This window comes from Pezoporus wallicus, unplaced genomic scaffold (genome assembly GCF_028554395.1).
Source record: "Pezoporus wallicus isolate ANWC-B61680 ecotype Strahan unplaced genomic scaffold, APGP_CSIRO_Pwel_v1 contig_6566, whole genome shotgun sequence".
In the NCBI taxonomy this organism is placed as follows: Eukaryota; Metazoa; Chordata; class Aves; order Psittaciformes; family Psittacidae; genus Pezoporus; species Pezoporus wallicus.
The window spans coordinates 1,910,448-1,936,890 of record NW_026638763.1 but is presented as its reverse complement, the minus strand read 5'-3'; the positions used below and the strand labels follow the sequence as shown (position 1 = coordinate 1,936,890).

Below are 26,443 nucleotides of genomic sequence, written 5' to 3'. Positions count from 1 at the left end.
GCAGCCTGCGGGCGGCTGCGGGCCGTGGGAGATGCGCGACCGCTTGGGCACCGGCGGCTTCGGTAACGTCTGTCTCTACCAGCACCAGGTGGGGCGGCGCGGAGCGGGGCCGGGCAGTCCGGCGGGAAGGGCAGGGCCCGGCCGGGGCGGCTGACGGCGCTGTGTCCCGCAGGACTCGGGCGCACGGGTGGCCATCAAGTCGTGCCGGCTGGAGCTCAGCGTCAAGAACAAGGACCGCTGGTGTCATGAGATCGATATCATGAAGAAGTGAGTGCGGGCGGCGCGGACCCGGTCCCGGCCGGGGTGTGGGGACGGCCTGGGGCAGCGGGGCGAGGGGCTGCCGGGCACCGAGCGGTTCCGCGCTGGTTTACTGAGGTGACAGGCTGAGAGGGCTGGGCTGGATGAGCCTGAACAACAGAAGGCTCCGTAAGGAGAGACCTTAGAGCAGCTCCAGTGCCTAAAGGGGCTACAGGAAACCTGGAGAGGGGCTTTGGGCTTGGAGGGGCAGGCCAAGGGGGATGGCTTTAGCCTGCTAGAGGGGAGACTGAGATGAGCTCTTAGGCAGAAGCTCTTCCCTGTGAGGGTGCTGAGGCGCTGGCACAGGGTGCCCAGAGAAGCTGTGGCTGCCCCATCCCTGGCAGTGTTCAAGGCCAGGTTGGACACAGGGGCTTGGAGCAACCTGCTCTAGTGGAAGGTGTCCCTGCCCGTGGCAGGGGTTGCGACTGGATGAGCTTTAAGGTCCCTTCCAACCCAAACCAGTCTGGGATTTATTCTGTGGCCAAGCTCTTCTGCCCAGTTGCATTAGCTGATGCCTTGGGATCTAGCACCATTCAAACTTTGTGTGCTCTTATGCTGCCTGGGCTGTTTGTCCATCCTTAATTCCTCCACAGTCACACCATGTGATGCCGTTGAGTTGATGTGGTGACATGAGAAAACCCACATGTTCCCACACTGGGTAGCATATGTGTTTTTGATCTGTCATCCTGGGATCTAGAAATTCCTTTTTTCTGTGGTTCTCTTGCACGTACAGAATGATGTGTCCTAACACTTTCTCATGAGAAACCACTCTGTGCTGCCATCGTTCCTCTCTCTCTCATGTCACTCTGAAAACCTGAGCCAGCGCTGTCCACACACATGTGTCCTCATGGATGTGAGTGGAACCTCTGGCCATTGGGGTCTCATACAGTTGTGCCTTCATTCTGAGAATCCCCCTCCCTTTTGAAGAGTGATCCCTGAGTATGAATTCTCTTAGTGGTGGTAGCAGGGACACTGCTCAGTTTTGTTCTGAGTTGTCCTTACCAAGGCCTGCAGTGTCCCTGCTTCATAGGGCTTTACTGAGCTCCTACTCTGATGCCTTGCTGTGCACCAGTATTGGTAGAAACCATGTGCAGACAACCTGAGTTAGTAAGTCAGTTCTTGGCGATTGCTATTCTTGTTAGTGTTTCCATGACAGTTGTTTTGTGAATACAAGCACTGAGCCATGCAGTTACAGCTGCTCCTGTGGTGGCTTCCAGAGGCTCAGGCTTTGGAAGGTGGACACGGAAGTAATTTGTCTTCTCTTCCTTCTGGATGTGTCTTTTATTCCCAAAAGTAACATATAAAAACATGGGAACATATAAACAGGAAACAGCTGTTTGATTTAAGTTGCAGAAATGAATCCTACCCTGTGTATGTGGGTTTCACTTGCATGGTTTTCCCTCCCTGGTACAGTTACACAAGTGTAAATGGATTCCTATGAAACCCTTGGGGCAGGGGGAAGTTGTCCCCACACGCAGAAACAGAAACACATATGCAACAAGTCTGCCAGGAATGTGCAGGAATCCAGAACTTGAGCCCTAGTCCTCATCATCACAGTCCTGTACCTTGACACTGAGACATCATTTCTGCTCATCACTGGTTGGTGTATTCCCAGGGCATGGATTTGTTGCGTTTGGATACTGGTAGGTACCAGTTGAAGAGTGTGCTTCTCAATGGGGATACATTTAGGGAGCAGAAATTCTACCTGAAACATAAACCACAGTTGTTTAACAATCTGTTTTCTCATTCTTCCAAAAGAGGAGTCAGTTTTCATCCATCTTTCCATGTGCTTAGGTTGAGCCATCCCAATGTAGTTAGAGCCTGTGAAGTTCCTGAGGAGATGAACTTTCTGGTTAATGATGTTCCTCTCCTGGCAATGGAATATTGTTCAGGGGGTGACCTCCGTAAGGTAATGTCTGCTTTGCTTTGCAATATATAGTGAAATTAATGGTGTTGATGCTCTTCTTGTAGCTGGGGTTGTCTGTGCAGCCATCTGTGTTCTGTGGGGCTTTTCTTTTTAGGTACAGGTATGGAGAAGTAAACGTGAAGTGGTTTTGAAACCAGAGGACACAGAGCAATCCAAGGGCAGATGCTTTTATCCTGAAGCAGCTTGTCATTTCATGAACTGCTTTAGCATTAATACCAATTCCTGTAGCCTGGATATTTGCACCCAATTGTTTGGCTTTACTGCAGTGTGTTTTGGCATCTGATCTGGGTTTGATTGATGTATATGCAGTACTGTGTTGATCTCAGCACAGGGGAAGGATCCTTTCAGTACTGGACTGGGGCCTCCAGGGCTTCAGAGACTATCCTGCTGACTGGAAACTGCCTTTCTGCAAAGCAGCAACATGGAAGTGTAAAGGAACCTTTTGGTGGTTCCCCAGGCAGTGGCTGCATGGCCCCATAGAGTTTATGCTCCTTTTCCATTGCAGCTGTATTCAGGGAGCAGCTGTTTGTATAGGAGTGAAGAAGCAAATCCCTGTTGATTGAGTTTGCTCAGAAATCTCCTAATTTTTCTGTTGTTTCTTTTACTGGTGTTAAATAGCACTGGCGGAAACTGAGCAGATGCTGGATGCAATAACTGCATCCCTTATTTAAAGGAAAAAAAGAAACCAAACTAACCACCATGTTCTTTTTATTTCACATCCTGCTCTTTATATCTCTTACACTTGCTTGACGCCATTTTTGTTTTGTGCAGCTATTAATTTCTCACTGCACATCTACAATCTTCCACAAAGCCTGGAAAAGCATCTGCTGCTGTCTGTGGACCATGCACATATATATGCTTGTGCCCTTTCGGGGTAGTGCTGTGGACTCTGAGCTTGATTGCTGTCTTTGGCCCTTTTCTTCTTTCTTGTTCAGTGCATCTACCCAGAACTTAAGGAGTGAGATGTTGAAGTTTGGCTTCTCTCCCATAGAGGTTTGAGTACTGGTTATGCCTGCAGTGTAGGAGACGGGCAAAACCATGAGGATTGTCTCATGTGAGGGTGTCTGCAGTGCAGAAGCATACCTTGGTCATCCGTAAAAGCCTTTAGTGTGGTAAAAATCAAATCACATGTTAATTGACTTGGGGTGTATGTGGGAGATTGCTGAAGCTACTTATTTACAGGTCATGAAGGCGGTGGTTAGGATGGCGTTCCTACGCTGCTTCTATCATACCTTTCACTAGAGGAGGAAAATTCAGGGCAAGGAAGAAGGGAGATGAAGCAGCACTTTAGAGTGGAGGCAGGGTTGAGAGCTTAGGTGCTGGTCCATGCTGTGGACACTCCAGTGATGCACAGACTAATGGATAGCTTTTTAGTTTGGGATTAAGTAGGTGGGCAACCTAGAAGCCTGGTGTTACTGTGCCTTGGACCCTGCAGGGCTCAGGCAGCTTTATGTGCATGGGACTGACAGTGGGTGACTGCAGAGGTGGCTGCACAGTGTTTGTCAGCTTCTTGCAGTGGGGTCTGATACCTGGGTGGCTTTTCTGTAACAGGGTACCACTTAGGTACAGTCCACTGAGGACTCTTAACAGAACCCATGTCCAGCTTGTTCAGATTAAAACAGCAATTGCTTTGGGCCAGCTGGGCTTTTTGGGAGCTGTAGATGACTGCAGTGGTCTTCTCTTCTGTGGTCTACGCTCAGCTGAAGAGTTAATTTGTTAGTTTCCCTTCTCATCCTTTTCTCAGTGTTTTGTGACCCGTGTTTGAATGCCAAGGCTTAGATGCATATCTGTTCCTTTTGCTATTTGTCACTCAGTTTATTTTCCTCACTGGAGAGTTGTTCTTCCAAGCAGCAGTCCTGATTCAGGCATTTGATGTGTTCCTAAATCTGTCAAGCCAAACTTCAGCAGATGAGGAATGAGCAGATTCCAGGAGCTTCAGCATCGCTGTTTGTAGCTGTATCACCCTGCTTGCATCACTTGCTCATTTGCTTTCTGATGGCTTTCAGCCTTTTGTGGTGTTATTCTAACAGCCCAAATCTTCTTTTCAACCCCATCTCTGCAATGAATTTTTGCTCTGTCTTGAGTTATTTTCTTTCCCTCCTCATGCTTTTATTTCTCAGTGCTGACTACTACATTCACCTCAAGTTAGATTTGGGCTGTGCCGTTGCCTGTGTGTGTCAGCAGGGGATGGAAAATGTTCTTCTTGACTATTAACTGTTAACAATGTGGCTCTAAACATCTTTTTCTTTACTGCAGTTGCTAAACAAACCAGATAACTGCTGTGGACTTAAGGAAAGTCAGATCCTTTCTCTGCTTAGTGACATTGGTATGTAGTCTAATGCCTTTCTTTCCTGTGTTTTGGTTTTTAAAATAAACCAGTGAAGGTTTGGGCCATGGTGATCCACTTTATCCTGATGGGAGGAGGTGTTTGAACTGTTCATGGGGCATGTTGGTTGAGTATTTCTCTTACAATAATCCCTTACTGAATTTTCAGTCACAGCTGGTGAGAAATCAGCTTTACATGGTGTGCACTTGGAGTAGCCTTTGCATAGGAAAACTTGAAATACCCCCTGATAGAGATGAGAAGATATAATATTGGCCGTGGGCCTTTCATGGGACCTTTGTTTTCCACTTTCACATCTCGAAGATTGAAAATGCATTAAACAAAGCCCCTCAGACACTGAAAGTCATTTTTTGCTGTTCTGTGGCTGTGTCTTCTGGGAGATGTTGTGATAAGCTTTTATCAAGTGGCCAGTGTGGTTCCTTGGGCAAACCTGTAGTGAATTTTCCCCTTCCCACAGGCAGGATTTCTCTCCTTTCTTTTTTGTTAGAGGCTCCACAGTCCCCTCCAGGCAGCTCAAGTGTGGACTGTTGACTCAAGGCAAAGTCCTGCTCTGCCTTTTCTTGGGCATGTGCTCCCCTTCCCTTCCCTACTACTCCTGTACCCAAGCAAGGAGCAAGTTCTGGAAACCAGCCTGGCTAAAACTCAGTTATTTTATTCTTAGTAGTTTGTGGCTGGATCCGTTTCCAGATCAAGCTGATCACATGGTGCCATAAATGCATGTGCTGCCATGGAAATTGTGGCTGGGAAAGGAGAGTCTGAGAACATACATTCCTCCTGGGGGCAGCCCCCACATGGGTTGCCTTAAAGCCATCATGGAAGTTCATTTTTTAGCAGTGGGAGTGACAGAAGTGGTCAGAGAAGTGCTCCTTTCAGCACAACAGTGCTCTTCCAGCAGAGGGGAAGCCTTGAACCCACAAGTTCAGTGTTGCTAATACTGGCCAGTAAAAAAGGGAAGTTTGCTGCCAAATAGTGCTTGTATAAGTTCTAGTATTTTTAGGTCAAAAAGAAACTCCCCTTGTTTTATTTGCTTAGTTAATTTCAGTTCTTTCTTTCCTCAGCATCTTGCATAATGTGCTTCCATATATAAATAGGGCTTTGTGTTATCTTGTGTTAATTCACCAAGATCTTAGGTTAGAGGACATACAGAGCTGTTTCAGGCTGCCTGCACATTTTGGATGCCTGCTTTGCTTATCTGCTTGCTGTGTTTCATTCTGTGACTCTACCATTGAAGAATTCAGCTGCCTTCTCTGATGTGACCTGTACTTATGCTGTGAGGCCTGAACTCTGTAGCAACCTTCATTTCTCTAGAGCACATATGGACCTATTTTGATCCTAGTGTAAAAGTGACAAATCTTTTAAGTCAATAGTTCTTAATGGTGCTTTAAAATATATTATTGTCAACCCTGAAGTCAGGGATATTTTGGTCAGATGTAGCTTTAATCAGTGTGAGTTTTATCTTGTACTAAATCAAACCTTTGTCTTTCAGGGTCTGGTATCCAGTATTTGCATGAAAACAGAATTATACACAGAGATTTAAAGCCTGAAAATATTGTTCTTCAGGATGAAGGTGGGAAGGTGAGTTAGGTGTCTCTGTCACTGATGTTCCCACTGTCATTTCTGGAATTTTCCAGCAGCTTTGTCTTCCCTGAGAGAGATAAAAGAGAACATGTCGTTTGTGGCACTGAACTGAGCTGAAAACTCAATTGTGCATTTACTACAAGTTTACATTGTGATGAAGCCAACAATTTTGCTTATTCTTAAATCCTTATCATTGAAAACAAGTAACTTGTTTTCATTCAAGAACCCTGCCTCCAACAGAATATGAAGGAGTTGAGGTGATAGTTTATCCCTGTGTTTGTGGCTTTGAGGGCGGCATGGAAAATCCAGCTACTTCAGGGAGTCAGCCTCATTGATTTCCTAGTGAAAATGTGTTTCTCTATTGTTACTCTTTAAACAAATACCTTTCAATTCCCAAATCAAAAGCTAAATACTCTGTTTGGCCAAGCTATAACTGATAAACTGCTTTAAATAAAGTCAAGTCTATGCTGAGATAGGTGGCCAAGGCCAGCATATGTGATGCAACAGCACGCCTTAGCATTGTGTCGCATGTTGAAGCTTCACCATGGATCTCCTCCAGATTTTCCATTCTTGCTTTCCTCTTCTTGTGTATATGGATGTCACTGCACAAATTTGGGATTGTTTGGTGGGTTGGTTTTTATTCTCTGAATTTGCTCTTCTCATGAGCTATTTGAACTGTCTACAGATTGTTCACAAAATTATAGACCTGGGGTATGCAAAGGATCTGGATCAAGGAAGTTTATGCACTTCATTTGTTGGAACGTTGCAATATTTGGTAAGATGTGTTTTTCATGCTTGTGAGTGATGTGGTATTGCCACATGCTATAGAATCACAGTCTGTATCAGAAGGAAGCTGCTGAAGCCTCCTATAGACTGTCACCAGCAATATGGCCCAGCCAGGCCCTGAAACCTCCAAAACCTGAGATCCTGTGCCTTCTTGTCCCAAGGGTGTTTGCTCTCCAGGGGAAGCAGTGTTTCCTCATGTTCAACCTGAACCTTCCAAGATGTCCATCAGTTGCTGTTGCCCCTCTCTGTATCTCCTGTCGCTTCCAAGATGCGTTTGGCCCCTCCATCCCTTTGTGTGCCGTAGTTGGGGGCTGCTCTAAACTTGCCCCACCTTCAGCTTCCCCACAGCCAGACCCAGACCCAACAAGCCCAATGCCTCCCATCTCCTCATGGATTGGATCCACCAGGCAACCTAAGCAGGGCTGCACTGTGGTCCCTGTGCCACTCTGAAACCAAGGGCCATGCCCAGACACAGCTTCATCTCTAGAAATGCAAGAAAATAGATGACCTGAAATACACCACTTTCAAAGTGTCTTTTTATGATCTTTTTAGGCTCCAGAACTCTTTGAAAAGAAATCGTACTCCGTTACTGTTGATTACTGGAGCTTTGGAACAATGGTGTTTGAATGTATTGCCGGATTTAGACCTTTCTTGCACAATCTGCAGCCATTTACCTGGTAAGCATTTACTCTGAAAGAGGTGGTGCCAAGATGCTCCTGTGTATGATGAGGTGACAGTGTGAACCAGAGGGATAAATTCATTGTGAGGTGCTGAGGCTGGTGGTCTGCTTTAGTAGTGTCAAAGACAGTTTGAATGGCTATTTGTGTATCTTGTAGTATGTGCTTATTACATTGTGTGGTAGCCTGTGGTCACCATAATTCCTTCACAAGTGAATTTTGAATCCAAAATAGAATTATAAGCTGGTCTGTATTGGTATCAGGAAAACATATTGGGAGGGAGGGATACAGTGTGTAAGCTTGGCTTTTAAAAGGGTGATTCTGCAACAGGAAAAACCTGAAACTAGCTTTTCTGTTAGCATTGAAATAATAACAGGGAAAAAAGTATATTTGAGGTTATATGCAAGTGTTAGCTTAATAAATTGTGTGTTATCAAAGCAGTTTTAATCAGTATCATGCATTGGTTCCCTTTTTAACTGCTAAATCTAATCTTTGAATTTTATTATTTTAATAGTGCAATATTTGTTGCATTTTTTTTGCAACATCAAAAACTTGAGTTAATGTAAGTAGCACAAAATGAATGAGGTTAGAAACAGCTCTTTCCTAGCCACAAAAGAAGGAAGGGAACAATGCAGACCACATGCCTGTGGCTTCAGTTCCAGTTAGGGCTGACTGAAGCAGAGCTCCAGGTGCAGTCGAGCTCTCGGCAAAGCTCAGACTAGTGCTGCAGTGAGCGAGGGTGGGGAAACTGAGGCAGAATTGCTGGTGCTGTTTTCCCTAGTGCATCGCTTGCTGTATTTCTAACACTTCTTAGCTGCTTCACTCAGGTTGGAGTAAGGGTTTTGCCACATGTCTCTTGCAAATCTTGATTGTCTGGAGGCTGATTTTGTTTGCGGGTCTGCTCTGTGGTCAGTGAACCTGTTGACCCTCTTGTTTGATGCTGTCCAGACCTCCTTGCATAAGGAGCAGAAATGTTTCCAGAGATGGAATTAGTAGCAAGGACTGCCCTCTTCCACTCAGAGATATTCTGGGTAGATTGTTTGGAAATGTTTTCTTTGTCCTGAAGCAAGAGTTTGTGTTCTAAAGCTACAAGCCAGGGGCGCTTTTTGGTGCTGCCATATTCAATTGAACCTTTAGAAAGGTCACATTGTCAGTATATCCACCAAGGATTTAATTTTCTAGGCATGAAAAAATCAAGAAGAAGGATCCAAAGCACATCTTTGCTTCTGAAGACATGAACGGGGAGGTTCGCTTTAGTACCCATTTACCACAGCCTCACAGCCTCTGTGGGTAAGTGTGTCCTTGTGGCCACACAGGATAATTTTTGGCTTGTCTTTTACACTGAGGGCTCCTTCTCCTACTCCAATCTCCTGGTGAGCTATAATTTGTTGTTAAGGAATATAAACCATATGATTCTCTTCTGATTACCTGGCTCTCCAGTGGCACTTCACCCTGTGGCTGTTTGTGGGATCAGGACAATTCACCTTGCAGTGTGAACTTTGTGACTGCTTTCCATCTAGTATCATAAGGCCACTGAGTAACATCTAGCTGATAACTTGGTGGCATTGAGTCTCATCAACCAAGTAGTTGAGTCAACTGCTGCATGGAAGCAGAAGCTTCTAGTACTTGTGTTGGGAAAACTGGCTGCAAGCCCAGCAGAGACCACAAAGATGGTCAGAGCCTGTTAGTTGCCTCCCTGCAGTCCTGCATCGAGCTCTGGGGCCCCAGACTCAAGAGGGATATGAAGTTGTTTGAGCGAGTCCAGAGGAGGCCACGGAGATGCTGCGAGGGCTGGAGCAGCTCTGCTCTGGAACCAGGCTGAGAGAGCTGGGCTGGTTCAGCCTGGAGAAGAGAAGGCTCCTTAAGGGGAGACCTCAGAGCAGCTCCAGTGCCTAAAAACCTGGAGGTTTTAGACAAGGGGCACAGGACAAGGGGGAATGGCTTTAACCTGCCAGAACAGGGGAGGTTTTGATGAGCTCTTAGGCAGAAGTTCTTCCCTGTGAGGGTGCTGAGGCGCTGGCACAGGGTACCCAGAGAAGCTGTGGCTGCCCGATCCCTGGCAGTGTTCAAGGCCAGGTTGGACACAGGGGCTTGGAGCAACCTGCTCTAGTGGAGGGTGTCCCTGCCTGTGGCAGGGGGTTGGAACTGGATGAGCTTTACGGTCCCTTCCAACATTAGCCATTCCATGATACAGGGAGAGGCCCATGAAGCTGGACTGCTTCAGTCCGGAAAAGAGAAGGCAAAGGGTAGTCTGATTTTTGTCTTCTACTATGTAATGGGCATTACAGAGAAAATGGTTTTGGTCTCTTCTCAGAGGGGCAAAGCAAAAGGACTAAAGGCAACAGCACAAGTTACAAGAAGAGAAACAAAATTTGGGCACAGAAGAGGTTTCTGTCTGCCAATAATGCATCTCTGGGACAGGCCCAAGCAGTGGGGAATCTTCATCTGTGGGGCCTGCCCAGACTTGCTTGGGCACAGTCCTGAGCAGCCTGCTGTAGATATGACATTGGCCCTGCTTGGGGCTAGGGCTCAGACCAATGACCACCAGGAGGGCCTTCGACCTGAATTGGTCTATACCAAGTCAGAAGTCAGGCTCTGCTCACTTGTTATTTATGTAGCATCTGTGTCTTTAGATGTGCCCAGCATTGCAGTGCAACTCACTGGCACTGGCAGATTGCTCAGAGAAGTACTGGAGATGAGAATGATAAAAGGGAGCTTTGTGCCAGTGCTGTGGGCTAGTCCATAATGCACTGTGGGCTGTCTTCAGAGATACTCTTGACAGTTAACTTCTTGTGTGGATAAAGATGGAGGAAAACCTTCCAGGCAGCATGGAGATGGCTGTTCTGCAGACAAGGCTTTGAAAACTACTGGGTTTTATTTGTATCATAGTTTTTGGACAAAAAAGAACCAAAAACTATTTCTCCCCCTTAGCCATTTGATACATCTTAACTGGTGTGTCAAGATACTTTTAGTTCAGGGAATGGGAATCAGAAGTGTCATGAAAGGTACATTGTGTTCCTGCTAAGGTCACCAGGACTGTTACTACAGTGGGATAGTGGGGATGCTCACACTGCGTGTGCTCTCCTCCCCTTCCAGGCTTCCCCTGCCCTCCAGATGAGCCGCTGCAGTGAACTCACTGTGCTCTACACATGTTCACATATGTTGTGCACATATGTTGTACATATATGGTCTCTAACCTAAGAATTGTAACCTTATTGCTGTTGTGAGACCCTAGTTTCCTAAGTGGACTGAGTGTTGTAGTCTCTTTCTTACATCCCTTCTGGTTTAGTTTAATTGTAGGACCGATGGAAAATTGGTTGCAGTTGATGCTGAATTGGGATCCGCAACAGAGGGGTGGAAGTTTAGATCCTGAGTCCGGTCGTCCAAAGTGTTTCCTAATAATGGATTACATACTGAATTTGAAGGTGAGTGAGGGTTGCTACTGAATTTAAAGGCCTACTGAAAGCACCTCAGAGGACAGAAGGCGTATTCAGTGGAGCAAGACTATAATCCTAGCATCATCCAGCTGCAGGATCATGAGCAATGTTTTTTTTGGTATAGTTAGTGTATATGCAGCCTGTCTAGTGACATGGAGTGGAAGAATGACCCAGTGTTACTGCCTGTCACCTCGGAAGGGACTTGCCAAGTTGAATTAATGGTTAAATATTTGCTAATAGAAGTTTTCCTGAACTCCACTGCTGATGCCATGACTTCCAAATAGTAGAACAGAGATTACATTCTCCTAACTCTTCCCCTTCAAGTAGTGGAGCTTTGCTAAAGTCAGTCTAGTTTCTCTGACATTAAAAGTTAGGTGTGGGCTTTGAGTTTTATTATGTGGGGCTTTACTCCTTGTCTTGATTCCTGTAGTCATTAAAAGTCAACTGATGCTTTCAGTCTAACACATTAATTGCTGCATACTCCCTCCCAGGCCTTTGTGTCCTTCCTCTTTGATAGGCAGTGACTTGTAATCAACTTGTACTCTTTTTACAGATAGTACACATCCTAAATATGACCTCTGCCAAGATCGTTTCATTTCTCTTGCATCCTGAGGAAAGCTTTCATTCCCTTCAGATTCGGATTGAGTTTGAAACTGGAATAAGTACTGGAAATCAAGAACTGCTGTTAGAGACCGGGATTTGCCTGGACCCTCGGAAACCTGCTTCCCAGTGTGTGATCGATGGCGTAGTAAGAATTGTTCTGTTTGTTTAATATCACATTCTCAGGGAATTTAAAATCTTGGGGAAGATAAATTGCTCTCATCTTCCACTGGAGTCTGTTTGCTCTGTAAGTGTAGTAATGTAAGGTCTGAAATTGTTTCCTTTATTGGGTAATGTAAGATTACCAATGACAGATTCCTATGATATATGTTCCTGTATCTAGTCTAAATATTCTCTATATATTCTATATCTGGGCTAAATAATTCCTATTTATACTCTAAGTATTATAGCATTATTATTCCTATAATTATGTGTAAATGTTTAAATACAGTAACTTGTTAGCAAAGGCTCCTATTTTTCTCTAGGTCTTCTTAAGATCCGTTTTTTAAGGCACCTGATCTTCTGAGTATCTACCCAGAATAACTAGTTCATGATGTAACTAAGACCCTCTGGGTTAGTAGGAGCTATGTTTGGGATTTCTTTATGTTCTGTTTTCTTTTTCTGCCAGAGGGGCTGGGATAGCTACATGGTCTATTTGTTTGACAAAAGCAGAACTGTCTATGATGGACCCTTTGCTTCTCGGAGTCTGTCTGACTGTGTAAATTACATTGGTAAGTATGCTGGAGAACAGCTGGGAACGGAAAGTGCTGCTTCTCAGGCAATAGGAAAGTAGATTTTCGTAGAAATCTGTGTGTTATGTTGAAGGGCACGATCTAATTCAAGAGAACCATTTAAGAACCATGAACAGCCTAACAGCATTTATTCTACAGAGCTGTATCTCCCCATTTGCTACATCTAACAGTTCAGAGAATTTGTTGCTCACCCTTTGGGAACTCTTTGATAGAGCTGCTTAGAACTCACATAAGGTTTTTGCCCTTGTATAAATTTCCATGCACTGACCAGCATCTACCCCACCTCAACACCTTAACCTAAGCAATGCCCAACTTAAACAGAACCATGATGTGAATGAAGGCTTACACGCAACCTAATCTTGTAGCCTAGAGAGGGAAACTTGTTATGTCTGTGCACTGCATCCTGGAAAGAAGGTTCTGACATAGGGGCTCTGGTTTCATTTGCACAGCTTTCTGCTCTGCTAAAGCCTGTTGTCCCTTCATACCCAGTGTTGCAGTGACATCATGCTGGAAGATGGTTTGCGGAACTTGAGTGATAGCCCACATAGATGTCCTTTGGTGGTACCAAGGGTCAAGGACCTTCTTATCTTAGGGTTTAGCATCTGTGTAAGTTGTGAGGGGAAGAAAGGATATGTGCAACATGCCCAGGTACAAACAGGTTTCAGCTCCTTGCTCCTTTCTCTTGAGCTTTGGGTGTCCGTGAGCAGTTGCCCTCCTACAGCTCTCCTGGATTTATGCTTGTGTCCTACATCAGCATCCTGAGGGATACAGATTACCTTTTCCTCTCTCACTGTCTGTAATAGTTGCATTTCAGCTGTGATCCATCTCTTATATCTCTCCTAAGTGAAAGAACAGCTCCCTCATTCTATCCTGCTGATCATTTGTTCACCTTGCTCTAATAACAGAGCCAAGCTACTGTGTTTGGGCACATTACGCCAGTTGCAGGACTGCTGTCATTCTACTGACAGTTAGTGCTGGTCTTCAGAGACACTTCACAAGTTCAAAATCTCTTATACTGTCTTCCTGATAGTTCTGACCTCTAGTCATGATATGTCCATAACCCCATAGCATTGATCCTACTTCTGGTCTCACCAAGCAGAGCCAAGTGACTGAGAAACTCCAGGCTTCTCCTCCATTTTGAGTTGTTGGGAGTAGAGCCTGTCTGCTGCTGCATGGTGGGGTCTGCTCCAGTGGGTCCTTGCTGCCTAGCCCTAGCATCATCAGTATACTTTAAGACCATGCATGAAAGCTGCTTCTCTGCTTACAGCTTCCCTTACATGTCTCCTGAAATGATAGCATCTGCAGGACCTAATATACCCCTATGAAAGTGTACAAGCTGTATGAAGGACCTTGTGCACCTATATGAAAGAGAAAAGAATGTCAAGGGACAGGAGACATCTACTAGGTTACTGCATGTAAAGGCAATGCATTGTGACATACTGTTAAGTAGCTTAATTTTCTTTGGCCTGGCTCTGCATTTGTGCTAGTTTTCCGTATCTCCTTTTACTCTCGTTCAGGTTTATCCTGATTGGCTTTTTCTGTGTTCTGGGCTACTTTATCCTGGTGAATTTCATTGTGTGGCATCATTGTGCTGAATCTCTTGGAGCAAAGGCTTTTTACAACATGTTTATTGACATCTCAAAGTACTGACAGTTCCCCATCTCTGTAGGGGAGCACACAGAAGTCCTGTGTCTTTTCCCCTTAAACATCTACATTGGGAGTCTGGGAAGGAGCATCAAAAGATTTAAAGATGTTTTCAGATGAAACACACATCAGGATATAGTGACCAATTTCAGCTGATTAAATGGAGCAATTAAATCTGCTCTGCTAACTTGGGCTAGTGCTTTAGATAAGAGTTTCTAGATAAAACCACCCCTGGGTCCTGCTGTGTGCCGTGGTTCATGCAGTATGTCTGCTGGTGCCAACAGACCAACATGCTCGAGGGGATCAGTGCTCCTGCACCTGTGACTTCAAACATGAGTAGTTGCCTGGCTGGCAGGAGGCTGTCAAATAACTGGAAAAGCTGTAATGTGTAACGCTTACTCACACTTGAGCAGGTCTTGCATGGCTTGATCCCTTAGTTTAAGCACTTGAAGCACTGGGAATGTTATAAGCACTGAAGTACTTCTCTGGAGTTGTCCTTTCATTGTGTTTTTCTTGCATTCAGTACAGGACAGTAAAATCCAATTACCAGTTTCTCAGCTGCGCAAGGTATGGGCAGAAGCGGTTCACTATGTGATTGGGCTGAAGGAAGATTATAGCAGGCTCTTCCAGGGCCAGAGAGCTGCCATGTAAGTTGTTACTCCTCATTCAGAAGATCCCTTATTATGCCAATACAGAGACTCTTTGCATGGAAATGTACATCTCAGGATGTTTTGGTTACCCAGAGTTTTACAGCCCTTTGCTATTCTATACTTTTAAGTCATAAAACATATTTGGGGGAGCTTATTCCACTCTAGAAATAGTATTGCATAGTGCCTGACATGTATAACTGGAAATAACCTTGAATATAGTCACAGCCTCACAGAATGGCTGAGGTTGGCAGGGACCTCTGGAGGTCATCCCAGTCCAACTCCCCCTGCTGAAGCAGGGTCACCTACAGCTGGTTGCCCAGGACCAGGCTCTTAAATATCTCCAAGGATGGGAACTCCACCACCTCTCTGGGCAACCTGTGCCAGTGCTCAGTCACCCTCGCAGTAAAAAAAAGTTTCCTGATGTTAATAGAGAATTTACTGTGTCAGTTTTTTGCCCGTTGCCTTTGGTCTTGTCACTGGGCACCCCTGACAGGAGCCTGTCTCTGTTCTGTATGTACCCTCACCATAGGTATTTATACATTTTGATCCCTGCTCAGCCTTCTTTCCTCCAGGCTGAACAGTCCCAGCTCCCTCAGCCTTTTCTCATAGGTGACGTGTTCCAGTCCCTTTGTAACATTCACTGGCCTTCCTCCAGTATGCCTGTGTCTCTGGGGAGCCCAGAACTGGACCTAGGTATGGCCCCACCAGTGCTGAAATAGAAGGCAAGGATCAGCTCCCTGAGCCTGCTGGCAACACTCCTCCTAATGCAGCCCTTTGTGGTTGTTTCACAAGTGAGAGAATGAGTGAAACTTGAGTTTTGTCCTGTGATTGAATCACAGAATGGGCAGTGTCGTTTATCTCAAGTGATAAAAAAGGTGCCAGCAGTCACCAGGGGCAATATGCACTACAGGACCCTCTAAATGCTAAGAAATACTTTACACTGCAAGGGCTAATCAACTGACCTTGACAAAAGTAGTGGGAAAAGAGGAAGGACCTTCTCTTTTGCTTGCTGAAGGTCTGCACTGCCTGAGAGTCCCTGTTCCAAGGATATTCCAAAATGTTTTGCTACCTGTGCCTCTTCTTCAGGTAATTTAAGTCCAGATATGCTTCTAAAACTAGTGTGCTGTTCTTGTTTCCTTTGTTAGGCTCAGTCTTCTTCGGTACAATGCTAACCTAATCAAAATGAAAAACAATATGGTGTCAGCATCCCAGCAACTGAAAGCCAAACTGGAATTCTTTCATCAAAGCATTCGCCTTGACCTGGAGAGATACAGTGACCAGATGGCTTATGGCATATGTATGTGTTGTGTAATGCTTGTTTGAGTGTCTTGTCTGATGCTGTAAAGGCTCAGACTGGGTAAGAAGGACTGTGGATAAGAACTGGCTTAAAAGACAATGCAGGAATTGCCATTGTGTTCCTCAATATCTTTATGGGTTTGTTTTAGCTGGGGCAGATACAGGAGAAGAGTTTGGCAGAAGCAAAGGCAGGAGGATAAAAACCACAGTGTTTATGGAGACCTTCAGTGACAGTGAAACCAGTGGTCAGCTGTTGCCTACTGAGAACACCAAGCTAAGAAAATGAGAGTATTAATAGTAGTGGTGATGTAGATGTTTGCTATTTATTCATCCAGAGACTGACTCATTTGGAATTGTCACTGGGCATAAAGTGGAGGGCAGAGTTGCTGCACTGGATGTACAGTGGAAGGGTGACTGACAACCCATGGCAGAACAAATGGGCATGGCAACTGTGGAAACCCTGTTTTGAGCAATGCTGAAAGAGTCATCTTGAGGTAGCATGAGTCAGGGTGAGAGATGAGGTGAAAAAGCGCCAGCTGCAGTTTTAATGTCAGAGACATCTGGATCTTGCATCCTCTCCTTTCAGAGGAGAATAGTAAGATTTATGCAGAGCTTGGATATATGGCTAAAAACTGAAGCCTGAATTAAAAATTATGACTGGGGTGAAGGCTGATGATGGAAAATGGAAAGATACTGTGAACTGGTGTTTAATCAGAAGTGGCAGTTGTTTAGCCTAATGGTGGAATTTGAATACTCATTTTAGGCTGGGGATTACAAACAGTGAAATTTGAGCAACCTGCTCTAGTGGAAGGTGTCCCTGCCCATGGCAGGAGGTTGGAACCGGGTGAGCTTTAAGGACTCTTCCAACCCAAACCAGTCTGGGATTCTGCGATTCTATAAATCCTATCATAGGTCTTGTCATGTGAGTTAAGGTTGAGCCTCGAGTTGTTAAGCTGCAGCTTTGCTGTCTCTGTGATTTCTGGGTCATGACTCCTACTTGGAGTGCCATGCTCTGTGTTCAAATTAAATTGATGTATGTAAAGTTCAGGTTATGCGTTATTTTTGCATCTATATCTTTTTGTAAATTAACAAGTCTTTTCTCTTAAGCTTCAGAGAAGATGCTCAAAGCCTGGAAGGAGATGGAAGAGAAGGCCTCTCAGTGTGCACAGGTAGGGGACATTAAAGAAGCTTCATTATCTTTCTGCAAAGGAGGTCATGACAGGAACTTAAAGGGTCATATGTGCCACTGCTCTGTCCCTTCAGTGTTTCATATCCTGCCTGCTGTGGGAATGTAAATATCATTGCAGGTACATTAAAAAAGATGCATTAAAAAATTCAGGTTGATTGAATCAAGTGATTTGAACAAAACCAACACAAATGTCACTAGTCTCAGTTGTCTATATAGGAAAGTAAGCTATGGACATGTTATTTATGGCCCAGGAGAAATGGTGGTGCTATAGACAAGAGTCTTCCTGGTTGGATTGATTGCACACAACAATTTCCATTTCTAAAGCTGAAAATCATACCAGACACTCTGCAGTTACTTCAAAATTGCAGTACTTCATTTAGGAGTAGACAGAGTAAATTTCTAGTATTCTGCAAGTAAATACAGTTTTTAGTAAGAGTCATCCTTAAGGCATTCAAAGCAAAGCCAGAAGCAGTTGTTACTCTGAGTACTCCTAATACTTAACAGATGTTTCTACTTGTGGTTTACGGACAGTTGAGCTGAGAACAGCTTTCTGTTTCTCAGAGAGTAAGTTCTGTGAGAAAGGCTCATTGAAATCTATCTGCTGCTTAGAATTCTGTTCTCTGGCTTCAGGGAATAAGCATTTTGATTTTACCTCCACTGGAAATGATGAGGAGACAGAGGCCTTTTTGACAGAATAATTCTGCCTCCAGTTCTGTCCAGACCTCTACAGAGAAGGAGTAAGCTTTCAGCTGTGAAAACTAGAGACAGGATGATTGTAGTTCATTGTCAAAAGCTGTGTCTCCTCCTCTTCTACTGAATGCATTGAATAAAGCTTCAGAGAGGGGAGCATTCAGAAGGAATGCAAGGAAAAGCCAGCACATTTGTAATGTATTTCTCAGAGTAAAGGTCTATAAAACATCTCCATAAGTACTTACTCTCTTCTTCATGCTCTGTGATAGTAAGTAGCTGCAGGAGTGCCAAGAACGTTGCATGTTCTGCTGACCAGGACTGGCACATGATTTGCTGGGCTGATGTCTTCCATTTTTGCTCTTCCCTGCAAGGTGTTCCTGTATTGGCTCTCATAGTAATACAGAGCACGGTGAATAATGCGTAAACAACCCAGACACCATTAGAAACACAAACAATAAATTACATTGCCTGTTTTTTCTCCCCTGTGAAGGATTTGACAGGGTAGTTCAGGTCCTGTCTCCAAGTCAAAAGGTTCTTGGAGCCTTGATTCTACTTGGTCATTTGGAGATAGAGGAATTGGGATTCCCACCTGAATTCACCTCTGTTCAGCTCTTAAAATTTTGGGATCTTGTTGTTCCCTGTAAGAAAGCAAGGAAGATAAAAGGGAGGCTGGTTCTAATAGCATAACTCAAAGCTGGCACTGGCTGTTTCCATCAAACCAGGAACCTCAACAAATATTTCCTTAGCAAACCATCAGAATTATGTTCTGTCTTCAAGCTGTGCAGTCCCCATGTTTAGTTGCACCACATCCAGTTATCAGGAGTGGAAAATGGTTTCCTCAGTAATATGTAGTCGTGTGTCAGTCTGTCTAGTGGGCAGCTTAACTTCTGTGAAGCCAAGAGACAGCTATGCTAGGTAGTGAGTCATAGTGCTCCAGATAAAAACATTCCTTTTGATAACAGGGTTTACTTCACATTCCGATTCTCCTTTCTTGTTTCTTCTTGGCTTATTCTTTACCTGCAAAGACCTACAGCAAGGGATGTTCTGGAAAATGTTCAATTTTCAGGTCCCAGGTCAGAAAGGAAAAGCTAAAATACCTCAAAAAACTTTCTCAGGAAGGCAGATCAATGCCCACAGTTCATGGCACCACTGTCCACACTGTAAGAGTAGGAGAAAACATTCTTCACTGCTGGAACGTATGTAAAGCCAGAGAGTGTATGTTCAGTGTGCATCTTGGAGAGAAACAGCTGATGAGAAAAATCTGTTTCTCCATATAGTTTGGTTATCAGAGATTTGCCATCTAGGTGATAGCATAGCACTGAGAACAGTAACCTCAATTGTTGTAGCAGCAGTTACGTCAAAGAACTCTTTTCTCCTAGCATGGAGATAGCCGGGGAGCTTTTGTCTACTTTATTACTCTCTTCCTTCAGTTTGATAATGTCCCTAAATTTTGCCATTAGGCTGAAGATATTGGATATCTGGATGAACAGATTATGGCTCTGCACACAGAGATTGTAGAACTTCAGAAGAGTCCATATGCGAGGCGCCAAGGAGAGGTCATGGAGAGCTTGTAAGTCCTTTGCTTTGTACTTTCACTGCCCATAGATAGATTTTGTGTATTTCGGTGTCAGAGGTTTTTTTTCTCTGGAACCACCAGAGAGGCTGGTGGTACCATCACTGCTTTTGGAAACCACTCTGCAAGTACAAAGTAGTTTGCAATCAGTTTTAAGATCATTTTACTGGTAAAAGGGAAGATCCTACCACATGCGGCTTTACGCTCCTCCTTCCTCTGGAAGTTCTAACATCACTTGGCAGCATTATAAGACAGGGTAGAACACTGCTCTGTCCAAAAAATAGCTGTATAAGGAAGCTTGAGGTGCAGTCACAGGAGAAGACTCATCTAACTTACCTAACTGACCCTGCAGCCACACAATGACTAGGCCTGGGAAAACATGGAAAACACAGCTGGGGAAGACAGGACACTTCTCTGTCACTGATTGTGAAGTTTCATCTTAGAAGAGGGTGGGCCTAAGATACATATTTTAGTCTCCACTGAAAAATGCAGAGGAATTTTTTTTGCATTTGAGAAGAGTGAATTTTGTAGCATTGAGTGATAAAACTGAGGTTGTTGGGAAACCCTGTTAAATACATTTAGTGTGTTTTCCAACAAGGATAATGAACAACTCATGAATGCTTGAATATTTGGAAACTTGACTTTATATATCTTTAAGTATTAAAATATGAAAGAGCTAAGTGGTATTTGGGCTGTTGCTGAGAGCAACAAGTGGCAATTATAAAAGATGGGGATCAGATAGCCGCTGAGATTGAACAGCCACTTAATCTGCTGTTACTGAGAGCTCTTCTGAATGACATTCAGTAAGGTATAACTTCATTGCAAGGCTTTTTTCCCAAGTCACCTGCTTGTTGATACATATATGAATCCTTTTCTTCTTTTTCAAGGGAACAGAGAGCCATAGACCTTTACAAGCAATTAAAAACAAGACCTCCAGGTATGGAAAGAGATGGTTGAAAGATTGTTTTGTGCTTACACCCCATGACTAATTTTACTGAACTGAAACCCAGAAAATGCTGTTTAGGAGAAAGCTAGAAGCCAAATGACTGTATTAAAGAGATTGAAGGGCATATACCTTATGATGATTTCTGCTTTGTGCAGAGCTTAGAGCTCTCACAAATTCTGTAGTCTTGTTCCTCAGCCATTGGTTTTTCTTCTGGTTTTTAGTGTTGGAGTATCTGCCCTGAACATGTTTCTGCCTTTTGCATTCTCTACTGTTTTTCCTGCCTGCAGTACTCCCCCCAGATATGGGAAGAGCTGTTGTTCCTCTGTCATCACTCCAACCCAAGGGCAGTCTCTTTTCGCCCTCTCCTCTCTCTTATACTGGAGGGAGTCCTGTGTTTGGGGATTATTATGTTCTTAACATAGTAACTGGTGAGCAGAAAGATCTAGTTATTTGTGTATTTGGCAGTCCTCATTGAAGCCAGTATCTGAACAGCAAGAGTGGCTGGAATTGTGTGCATCACTGTGGAGAAACATTAAGGAAAAGCTGTGCCTAATGGGAGACTGTGACAGATTTTAAGATATTTAAGTGTTTCATTGTGTGTTGGTCTGTTTGGCTGCACTCATTAAATCACATCTTTCCTAGACTCTGGGCATTTGTGCCCAGAGTGACTCCTCGTGGAAGAGCATTTTACTAACGTGGTGATTGATGGCCCTTCCAGATCATGCTTACAGCGACAGCACAGACATGGTGAAGATCATTGTGCAGACAGTACAGAGCCAAGACCGAGTTCTCAAGGAGCTCTTCGGCCATCTCAGGTACTTTATGCAGCAAAGAACTCAAACAAATGCAACTTGGAAAGCAGGAAAGGAGAGGGAAAACCGTGGAGATTGATCTGCAGGTGTACGTTTTCCATTGCAATATTAAATCTGCTGCTTTGTGTCTGTGTTGAATTGTAGCTAACCTGTATAACTAATAGGGAAGGGGAGGAGAGTGCAATGCTTGTACTGTTAGCATCCAAGAGTTTACTTTAAAATGAGACAGATTCTGACAGTGTTTGGGTTGGGATTACAGTCTTAAAGGGAAAAAAGAACTTGTGTAACAGCTGAAAAGATACCACAGTGAGTTTTTCATTAATTCCTCAAGTAGCACAGAAAAAATGTCATTATACAGATATCAGTAGTCAGCAAAGCATCATTTAGGTGTGGCTTAGTAGGTCCCATAAAGAAAGTTGTTAGCTATGGTGTGGTCAGCCCATAGAGACCAATATAGGCCAGAGAAGATGAGTAAAGTCACATGGTTGAGTTGCTGTGCTCTCCATTATCATCAGGATCAATTGCATTTCGAATAAGAAGAGCTTGTATTGTAGGTAGCGTTTTCTGCCTCCTTTTTTGAGTTTTGGCTTGGAGAAGTCCAGGGCTCCTTCCAGTCTTGCAGGTTTTGTACCTGCAGCTGTCACAGATGTGTTCTCACTGAATTCTTCTTGGATCCCAAGGGTGAGGCTTTTGGTTTTGCCAGAACGTATTGCCACACAAGCTGAAACGTGACTTTATGTTTGCTTTCTATTACAGCAAGCTCTTGGGCTGTAAGCAGAAGATCATTGACTTGCTTCCAAAGATTGAAGTGGCTCTAAATAACATCAAGGAAGCTGACAACTCAGTGATGCAGATGCAGGGCAAAAGACAAAGGGAGATCTGGCATTTGCTGAAAATTGCTTGTGTAAGTAGCTTTTGGACCGTTTGTGCTGCAAACCAGGTGCTTTCCTGGTTAGCCTAAGTTGTTTTAAGACTACACAGATTTTCCTGAACTGATTATAGTGACAGTGCAGCTGAAGCTGATTTCCACATGCTCACATTTAAGGTCAGCATGGGAAACCTCTGTCTTTTCCCTGTCAGGATTACTGGGGCTGTGCAAGGCTTGCAGTTTAGGACATGGCACCACTTCCTAATTCTTCAGCATAGAAGACATGTCATGTACAACATTGCACAATGTCACATCGATTACATTTGTACCAGAACTCTGGAGGCTTGTACCAGCTGACTTGCCAGTCACAGACATGGCCTAATTTGTGTGCATATGTTACAAACAGTGTGTAGAGAATAAGCCTGTCTAACTAAGACCTCCCTGGTCCATAACACTGATGAATTTCTCTTTTTCCAGACTCAGAGCTCTTCTCGATCACTGGTAAGCTCCAGCCTTGAAGGGACAACCTCAACAGCAGTAGCCCCATGGCTCCCACAGGGCTCCTCAGGGAATGTACTTCATCCTCTGTCCTCTTTGGCAACTCCTGAAGATGGGTAAGAGCTGTTGGGAAAGGAGGGCATTGCAGAGAGCTCAGTGTAGCCATTTTGTATGCATACACTGAAATCCTGTCCTCTGCCACTGGAGCCTCCAGTGCTGAGGGGGCATGTCCTCACCACATCCATGTGGGTTTGGGATGTGCTGGGCAGGGGAAGTTTTGGCATACCAGGCTGTCTCTGAAGGCAATATTGTTCAGCTCCTGGCTGGAGTTTTAGAGCTTAACCTCTGGACATACCACAGCAAAAGGCAGCAATGAGATTTTGAGCTGAAATGCGGTATCATTTCGTGCCCAGATTCTGGTGCAAATCCCAGATAAATCATACCATAGTTAGTACTTCTTACGGCTTTGGTGATTTTAAAAAGTCTTAATTCAAAAGGAGGACTTTAGTTGGGGTCAATACAAAGCAATCCATCTGGTTCAATACCTGGGACTTTATTTATCCTTCCAAAAAATGTGTCAGTAGCTCAGTTGTGCTCTAAACCGATCAGGAATTAGGTTGAACGCTTTATTCAGAAACCTGTGCTCTCTGGTCCTGAACAAGTTCCACATACTGCTGTCAGCTAAAGCACTGTGTTAGTCATTTCTTGTACATCATGTCATTCTGCCTTGGGGTTGGATTTGGTAATTATGGGTCCTTTCTCTCAGCCGGTCATAGCTAAGTAAGAGTTGTCAGGAGCTGAGAGGTTTTTCCTTCTATTATGTCAACTGGAAGTAAAGTGCCCCTCGTGGTGCTCAGCCCTCGATCTGCAGCAGTGCTGGTTGAACATCAGCACCAAACTTGTTTTTGGGGGCAATACCTGGATTCTACAGATACACACCTTCCAGGCAGGCTTTTGCTGGAAGTCAGTTGTTTTTTCTGAAACCCTGAGCAACCTTTCTCCTTCCTCTTTTCTGTCTGCTGCTGTGGGGTGATTTCCACCTCTGGGTAATGTGGTGCTTTCCTGAGCCTTTGGATCTCGTCAGATCTCCTCCTCAAGCCATGACTTCACTGTATGAGGCACTGTACAAAGAGTAAAGAAATGTAAACCTTATGGAAAGTGGGCAGTGATTTTAGGCCCCTTGTATTCAGCTCAGCTCCATGGTTTTGTTAAGGCAGAGTCTGTGTGGTTTGTGCAGTTCCTCTGTAGGGAAGGAGTGCAAATCCACACTTCCAGGGTGGGGATCTGCAAGATGCCACCTCAAGGCACGTTTTTCTGCTCTACAGGGTAGCTCCTAGAGTTGCAGAGAACTCCTGCAAATCAGGTTTTGGGGTTGTTTGGGTTTTGTTCATTTGTTTTGTTTTTTTTATCCCCCATAGTGCTGAGCCTTCTGATGTTGGTGTTTCTTTGTGTTTTAAATCTGTAATGCCTTCCCTGCAGGGAAAATTTTGTCCATGTCATAGAAGAGAATCTGAATTACCTTGAACTCTTTAGCAGTATTTTGGAGGAGGTGAGACAGGAGCAGAACAACAGTGTGATGGTAAGTCTGTTGATGTATCTGAGGACCTTGTTTTTAAGTGCCACAGCAGGGTCCTCTGGGGCTGTGGAGAACTCCTTAAATAGGGTAATTTGTGATGATGTGAATTGCTGTGGCTGTCATCCCTTCTGGATTCCACTAACATTAAAAGGTAGCCCTTGGTGCTAGTATCAGTGGTCTGCATGGAAGTGGGCTGTTCTGTGGGCTGGGCGAGCTTGCTCTGAATACTGGTTGCATTCTCAACTGGAGAGTCCTGGTTTGTGTCCTGCACTACCATGGGCAGGGTTCTCCATTTCCAGAGCCCTTTCCTGATCATTAACTGAAGTTGTCCTCATGGCAGAAGTGAGGCTTTAGAGAGTCTTAAGAAGGCTCTTTGCACAAACTGGTATTTGAAGTAGCAAGAAATAACAAAAGTAAATAGTGATCACCCAGAGACTTTAATGCCATCTGAAACTCTGTTCCTGAACTGCTAATTGAAGCCAGTAAGTTTGTGCACAGAGGACCCTGGTTACCAGAGGAATAAAGAGCACCACAGGATATTGGTCTTTTAGAAGGGGCTCTCAGCTGATTTTGGAGGCTGTATCATACAAGCCACCTGTATGAATATAGTGAGGAAAGGACAATTAGGCCTATAGATAGACCTGTTTATGACAGAGAAAAGTCCATACAGATTCTGTTAGCATGAGGTTATCTAACAAATTTACTGCCGTTGTATAAAGAAGTCAAAGATCCAGTGCTGTGCTGTAACTTAGATTTTCAAGAACCTTCTTAAAGCTTGAAGTTGAAGGTGTTTACCAGTTGTAACTGCTGAAATAAAAGGAACAGAGGGTTGAGGTAATGGAGGTGGTTGATGAAACGGAGCTCTTACAATTCATAAACATTTTAATGTACTAATGCTTATGAATAATTGTAAACGGTGAACTGAGAGTTTACTGGAGCTACCGAGTTATTTGGGATTGTGAAATGAAAGCGTATTAGTGGGAGCTGCAGATGACGCTGAGATAACAAGGGGTTGAGCAATATGAGTGAGAAAATGAAATTAGCTACCAGTTAAGGCAAAGTAATTATGTTAGTGTGGAAGACAGCCTTAATTATGCATACTTTGGTCTTACCCATTGGTTTATCAGTGTTTATTTGTCTTTGTTCCATCCTGACAGGGTTGGTATCAGTTGTGGAACACACTATTCTCTCCTGTCTTGTCTCCTTGCTGTGGCTGGAGATGAGGGAGAAGCTGTTTGACTAGCTTCCATTAATCATCCATGTCTCTGTCATCTCCCTTATGCCAATGTGCAGTGTCTGTCCCTGGCATGTTTTAGCCCAGAAAGATTATTCATTGCTATGGAATCACACTCTGCAGATCAGCACGTTTTGTTATATTTGGGGTTTATCAATCTTTTCTTGCATCAAGGGACAGAAGTTAGGCAGCAGGAAAGCATCAGACAGTGGGTTTTGTCCTCTTCATTTGGGGGGAAAAGTAGGTTAAAATAGTAATTATAAGAACTTTTTATCTCTTCTTGTCTACATTTGAATTCAATTTCTTTATATTTATGTTCTTGTTCTACCAGTGTGTCCTGTGGTGCACTGGGAACCCCAGTGGTAGGTTTTGTGCAGGCACAAAGTATGATTTCCAAAGGGAGTGCAGTCTGTGACATGCCTGAGCACTGCAATTAAGTATGTGTGTGTGGGGAGGGGGCTTTGTGCTGGGAGCAAGCAGAGTTGTGAAATGGTGAGAGTACTTTTCAGCTGTTAGATCAGTGTGATCCCTTGGGACAGCAGAGGTGCTGGGTAGTGAGTGTCCTTTGGTCACCGCCTTGGAAATACACATTCAGTACCAGTTTTCCTGCGTTTCAGTTGTTTCCTTGCTTTTTTCAGAGTTTTGATTGGAGCTGGCTCAAATAGTCCAAGGAGCTGACGTGCTGCTGTCTGCAAAGTGCCTGCGTGCTGAGAGGTGGCTTGGCATTGATGTGACTGCCCCATCAACCACCTTGTGTTTTGTAACCCTTCCTGGAGTCGGTTCCAAAGGCGTGGTGCTCAGGAGCAGATCCACCACCAGCAATAACAACCAGGGTTTTCCATGCTGCTGCCTTGTTGGGTTCTTGACTCAACCACTACCTGTTGGAGACATACCTGCAGTGCTGGCTACCTTCATCTGCGATGGGCTGGAGTGGGGACACCGGTGCTGGGGGCTTGTCCCACAGAGCTTATCCCTAGAGACAGAAGGAAAGGAGGAGAGGGAATGATGGCAGCTGCCTCAGGACTGGGATGCTGCTTCCCCTCTCCCCCGCGCGCTTCTCACGTGTGTA

The 26,443-nt window shown here is 44.4% G+C and overlaps 1 protein-coding gene across 3 annotated transcripts; it reads left to right on the top strand.

The window, feature by feature from the left end:
- Positions 1–3: 3 nt before the first annotated feature.
- Positions 4–26,396, top strand: CHUK (component of inhibitor of nuclear factor kappa B kinase complex). 3 transcript variants are annotated; one of them, XM_057412343.1, is made up of 21 exons: positions 4–88; positions 173–267; positions 2,092–2,206; positions 4,481–4,550; positions 6,055–6,143; positions 6,832–6,921; positions 7,485–7,609; positions 8,792–8,899; positions 10,899–11,034; positions 11,600–11,794; positions 12,275–12,377; positions 14,566–14,689; positions 15,838–15,989; positions 17,096–17,157; positions 19,328–19,437; positions 20,328–20,377; positions 21,105–21,201; positions 21,955–22,102; positions 22,544–22,680; positions 24,044–24,143; positions 26,013–26,395. In XM_057412343.1, exons 1-21 carry the CDS (start codon positions 32–34, stop codon positions 26,037–26,039), a joined length of 2,190 nt encoding a protein of 729 aa, XP_057268326.1. In that variant the 5' UTR covers positions 4–31; the 3' UTR covers positions 26,040–26,395. The 3 variants fall into 3 exon arrangements, with proteins under 3 accessions (XP_057268326.1, XP_057268327.1, XP_057268325.1); XM_057412342.1 differs by lacking the exons at positions 4–88; positions 173–267 and having other exon boundaries at positions 1,155–2,206; XM_057412344.1 differs by lacking the exons at positions 4–88; positions 173–267; positions 17,096–17,157; positions 19,328–19,437; positions 20,328–20,377 and having other exon boundaries at positions 1,154–2,206; positions 26,013–26,396.
- The last annotated feature ends 47 nt before the right edge of the window (positions 26,397–26,443 follow it).